This window comes from Cynara cardunculus, unplaced genomic scaffold (assembly GCF_001531365.2).
Source record: "Cynara cardunculus var. scolymus isolate 2C unplaced genomic scaffold, CcrdV1 Un_Scaffold_1150, whole genome shotgun sequence".
Taxonomy (NCBI): Eukaryota; Viridiplantae; Streptophyta; class Magnoliopsida; order Asterales; family Asteraceae; genus Cynara; species Cynara cardunculus.
Window position 1 is genome coordinate 26,323 of NW_020200690.1, and position 5,959 is coordinate 32,281.

Here is a 5,959-nt window from a genome sequence, read left to right on the forward strand (position 1 = left end):
TATATCAATCACCAAGAACTTTATCCGGTAAGAGTCATTATGAGGATCAGGAATCTTAATTGATAAGAGGTATGCGAAAGACCGATAATCTTATCCGGTAAGTAAAGGTGGTTACTGAGTAAGAGTAAGAGAATCTCACCAACATCATACTACGTTCATCCTGATAGACAAAAGTCTTACCCAGTAAGACAAGTTTAATTTGAATAGAATTAGATCATGTTGAAGCAGTTTGAAATTGACAAATCAAAATAATGAAACTAAAAACTAAACAAGTTCAATTCAATCAGATCCCAAACTGAATCATAACCGAAATATGAAAAATGTAGACTTAAAAAGAATCAAAACCCTTTTCTGTTCAAGTTCAAAATTGAATTAGACCAAACCAAAAACCTACTTCCAAAAACACCTTATCATTTTATTTTGATCTTAAACTTATTTCCGTCTGGTACTTCAGTTTATCGACCCATAATCTTTAACCCTTTTTTTCACCAATTCCCACGTTATCGATCATCAATAACTGATACCAATTATAACCAATTGATATCGACCAAAATTACATCATTTTCGTTAGCGTTCATCTTTACGTAATAAATTATAAACAAATATTCCATAAGTAATAAAAATGTACCAAAAGTAGACACTATAAGACACACCGCACCACCGTCTGATTAGACGTGTGAAGGAACAAAATGACCGTGCCAACACCTTTTTCTGTAGCAAATTGGAAAAAAAAAAGTAAAAAGAAAAAGAAAAGGAATTTACTTTTCCGGAAAAAATAATGTAAAATAATTTACTTTTTATGATTATTTTTAATAAATTATTAAAGGTCCGAGACCAAGAAATGGGTGGAATCTTGGATAAAAAGGCACACTCTACTCCTGCTGCTCCTCCCACTCTCCCTTGTTTCTAGAGAGAGAAACGCACTCTTTGTAGAGAGAGAAACAGCTGAAAATGGCGTCAAGTTCATCAACAACCATTTTGTTTTCACTATTCTGCCTTCTCCTTGCTCGTTTCGTAGCTGTTTTTGCTGCAGAAGATGGTACGAACTCTTCCTCCTCTTTAATTTCTCTGTTTTTTGTATCGATTTTCAGTTGCTGTTGTTTACCGCATTCGAGATCTGTTTTTGTTTTCAATTTCCTGTTCTGAGTGTTTTCATTCACGATTTTCGAGATCTGGTTACGTATTGTTTGGCGTAAATGGAGTAGAATCGAGAAATTTGCGTTTGGTAATTTGAGATCAAAATGAAAGAGAATGTGTGTTGTTGATTTCATACACCGACCTGTGTGTCCTTGTAATGTAGAGTAGTTTTGTCAGTAATTGCAATTTGCAAATCTCCCGAAAATCCGGTAATTCTGCACTTTCTGATGTACTACACTGTACAAGTCATAATGCACCTAAAACCTCCCTTGGTTCACAATACTTTGGATTTCGAAGGAATACTCATTTTTTGCAGTTCACTTTTTGCATTATGTGTACACATTTTGATGTTCGCATAAAATTTGTACAACAATAGCTCAAAATCCATATATTTATGGCTGTATATATCACTTTCCGTGCAAGTGTACGAGTACATTGATAGAAACATATAAACAGCCGCAACAAAATCATGCAACAACCACCCACATTGCAATATTGAATGATTTCTTTTATGGACGCCACAATGTTTAATAACAAAAACCTGGCTTATTTTTTGAATTTATTAAAAAAATTTGTTTGATATGTTATAAAGTATCCTATATATGAGCCTCTCCATGGTAAAAATAAAGAGTTGAAGAAAAGGTTGAGAACACTTAATGAAAAGATTAACGATTAGAGTAATGACTTGAAGAATGACTTTGACATCAAAAACCTTGTAGGATGTCATGTGTTAGAAGATTTATATATGTGTGTTAAGAATAAATTAATAATACAAAAAAGAACTTTTGAAAAACTTGACCATTGAAGTAAATATTTGAAGATATTTTTTGTTTAACGAAATCTAATGTGTCAAATAGATCAAGTATTTTAAAAACTTGACCATTGCGGATAAACTAGTTTTGAAAAAGTACTTCCAATAGCTCATTAGGTTTTTACTTTTAATTTTTCCAATTATGCATCTTATATTGTATATAAATGTTTTTTATATTTTCCTTTTATTGTTACTTAGTTTATCATATAAGGAGAAACTTATTAATCCGTAACTAGCTTTTAGCTATTGACATGATTACTAGCCAATAACTAGTTTGCAAAATGTAACGTAATTTGATATTCTATTTGTTATATAATTTTGACAAGAATTATCTTACTACTAAATAAATACCTACTTTTGAGTCGAAGTTTGTATTTGCATTTAAGTACCTTGTAGATCGACATCTAAACAACTTGCATCGAATTTTTGTACGGTTAATAAGAACACTTGATAATAAGTCATTAGCATCAATAACTACTTTTTTATGTGCTTATTTGCCATGACCCATTCAGTGATTCAGACCTCTTGTTTCCAATCCTATCCGTTCCATTGTCGGCTCTAGATCTTATTACATACGTACAAAAAAGGGTGCATTAATGTAGTTGAAGTTATCTCATGATTATTATGACATGATAATAAATTGGAATTTATTTGTTGGCTTTTATACCAATAAATTGATTTTCCCCCATTTTGGAATTTCTTCACAAACGACATTTATTACTGAAAAGACCCATCACCTATAAAATATCATCATTTTAGCAAGTTTCAGTTTGCATCTCCTTCGCATCATACTCTCTCTTTCTTCACTTCTTTTTTCCGAACTTTACCAAAGTACATGTTCTTTTCTGGACTAGCCTCATTCAATTACGATAGCAGTTCCATTTAAGATTTTAGACAAAACTTTAAAGAAAACGAAACTCGAACTGGGTTCTTGTAGTGTGTTATTTGCACTTGTCTCGAAAGCGCTTAGCAACTCACATTACCTTGTGCCAATGGCCAAGAACTTTCTTATCCGGTAGGAGCGATGCAAGGACCGAGAGTCTCATGCGATAAGAGAGAGCGACGACTCTTACCATGGTTAGCATTTACCGGGTAAATTATTGTATACGATGCCGTTTTTGTTGACTAAAATCTTACTCGTTAAGTAATTGATAGTGTTGAATTTTACCTGTAAACGTTTATCCGGTAAGTGTTTGATAAACGACCCCTTAAATAAACAAATTACTTAAAAGTAATTAAACCCAACATATAAGACATATTAACTTTATAATATTACCCTACAATAACTCAAAAGTGAGAAAATTTGGTTACATCAAATTATTGGTTTTTCTGTATTGTAGTGTTTTGTCGCGAAAATATGTAGGCCCATTTGGCATCTTTGACCAAAAGTTACTTGAAATATAAAAATTAATTTATAGTTAGAAGAAAATTTTCTATCATAAAGGAAACTTGTTGTTTTATGCAACTAGTTTCTAATTAGATGACATTATTTTATATCTAATTAAAGTATGTCTGTTTTGAACCGTTTTTCTCTAATGTTTCCCCATTTTTCACATGATGTAGGCTTATTAATGAATGGTGACTTTGAAACACCGCCATCTGGAGGCTTTGCTGATGGCGGACTCGGTGACGGCCCTGCTGCCATCCCGAGCTGGAAGTTGAATGGCACGGTGGAGCTAGTAGCCTCAGGGCAAAAACAAGGCGGGATGATCCTCATCGTACCAGAAGGTAGACATGCGGTGAGGCTTGGCAACGATGCTCAGATAACCCAAGAGGTTAAGTTAGAAAAGGGCGAGATCTACTCGATCACGTTTAGTGCTTCTCGCACGTGCGCACAACTAGAGTCGTTGAATGTCTCTGTTCCACCAGCATCACAGACCATTGATCTACAAACGTTGTACAGTGTCCAAGGGTGGGATACTTACGCATGGGCGTTTCAAGCAGACCAAGAAGACGCAAATGTTGTTTTTACGAATCCCGGCATGGAAGATGACCCCACGTGTGGACCCATAATCGATGACATAGCCATTAAAAAGCTTTTCGTGCCAACCAAGCAAAAAGGTTCGATTTACTCCAAACTAGCGTTAGCCAAGTTGTCTTTCACAAAAACAACCACTCTCTACTTTAGATAGATTACGGGGTTGGATCCAACGTGGTGTAATTGACCCTGGTTACTCTTTTAAATCAAAATTTATCTTCGAAAACTGTTTACTTGCAGCCTTTTACAGCTCCCAGTCCCACTAGAAATGTGATCAATTTTATACTCCACATCCCTTTTACCTTTCAAATTTTTTTCCCCACTTGCCTATAAATCGTTTCTAAAAAGATGAAAACTCGTAGACAACAATTGTAGAATGTAAGTTGTTCGTAAATATTATATTTTCTTATTTAACTTTTATTTTATATTACATTCTGTTAATTAAAGTCCGACCTTAGACACCAAAATTCTTGGATACACCACGCCATACATTCCACCCCATCCCCATCTTGGTGTGGAATATGCTGGGATTGTTTGGTTTTGTTTAAGTGTAATTCTGCTATATCGAATTTACATTGATATCATCAATTTGTTCATTGTTATTATTACAGGTAACGCAGTACTGAACGGAGACTTCGAAGAAGGCCCGTGGATGTTTAGAAACGCGTCTCTAGGAGTCCTCCTCCCAACCAACCTCGACGAAGAAACCTCGTCATTGCCCGGGTGGATTGTCGAGTCCAATCGGGCAGTGCGTTACATCGACTCCTACCACTTCTCCGTTCCGGGAGGAAAACGTGCCCTTGAGTTGCTTTCAGGTAAAGAAGGCATAATCTCGCAAATGGTTCCAACCACTCCGAACAAACCGTACAGAATGACCTTCTCGCTGGGCCATGCTGGGGACTCGTGCAAACAGCCGCTAGCAGTCATGGCCTTTGCAGGGGACCAAGCCGAAAACATACACTATACACCCAACGCCAATTCCACGTTCCAAACCGCGGACGTGAATTTCACGGCTAAGGCTGAGAGGACACGTTTAGCATTCTATAGTGTGTATTATAACACTCGGAGCGATGATATGAGCTCGTTGTGTGGGCCCGTGGTGGATGATGTGCAGGTGGTTGTTTCTGAGGGCATTAGACGTTTAAGGTGGTCGGTTTGGAGTTTGGGATTTTGGGTTTTGATTATGTTGCTTATGGTTTAATCGAAATGGCCAAGTAAGTTGTTATGGTTCTTTTCCCGAATTCTATGTTATGATTCGGTAGTCAGAAAGCTTTTGGTAGTTCTACTTAGCACCTTGTTCGCTGAACCAGTTGCGTTTTGTACGTATGAACAAGAGTCCGAATGAATTGTGGATTATCAATATGAAAAAAAAAAAAAAAAACTAGAACGAAATTATTGTATTTGGAAGGACAAAATGCATTAAAACACGACAAATTCTGTTTTAGTTTTTATTTTTTTCTCTAACAAAGCTTCAAAATTTTGAATTTTATACCTGGCTTGATCGACTGATTGTTAACAACAGTTTTTAAGTTACATTGATTGAAAACAGATATAATCTTAGATCAATGGTTATTGGTAAAAACAATATATTAATTGATAATTTAAAATCCAAATGTTACAAAAACAACAGTTTAATGGTCAAAATAGGTATAAAATAGAGAATTCAAAAAGAGTCCTCGAGTTAAACGACCATTTATTTAAGGGTTAAATGCATGAAATAGCAACCTAATTTCATAAAATTTCTTATTATAGTATTTTACTTTTGTTTTTCTTTATTACAGCAATGTACTTTCAAATTATTTTTTATTAAGACATTGTAGTTTAAAAAATATACCTATAATAGCAATGGGTAACCTGTTACCTTTTAAACCGGTTAACCCTTTAGCTTTTTTGTTTGTGTGACTTTAATGAGGTGATGTGGATGCCACATCATTTTGATGACTTAACTAAAATTAAAATAAAAACTTATGTCAAATTATTATTAGTGATTTTTATTTTTCATTGCTATGATCTAAAAAACATTTATTTTTTTT

The 5,959-nt window shown here is 34.7% G+C and overlaps 1 protein-coding gene across 1 annotated transcript; it reads left to right on the top strand.

The window, feature by feature from the left end:
* Nucleotides 1-885: 885 nt before the first annotated feature.
* On the top strand, nt 886-5,314 carry LOC112502261. Its single transcript, XM_025106129.1, has 3 exons — nt 886-1,039; nt 3,512-4,009; nt 4,538-5,314. The coding sequence occupies exons 1-3, from the start codon at nt 952-954 to the stop codon at nt 5,125-5,127; spliced, it is 1,176 nt and encodes a 391-aa protein (XP_024961897.1). The 5' UTR covers nt 886-951; the 3' UTR covers nt 5,128-5,314.
* Nucleotides 5,315-5,959: the final 645 nt, after the last annotated feature.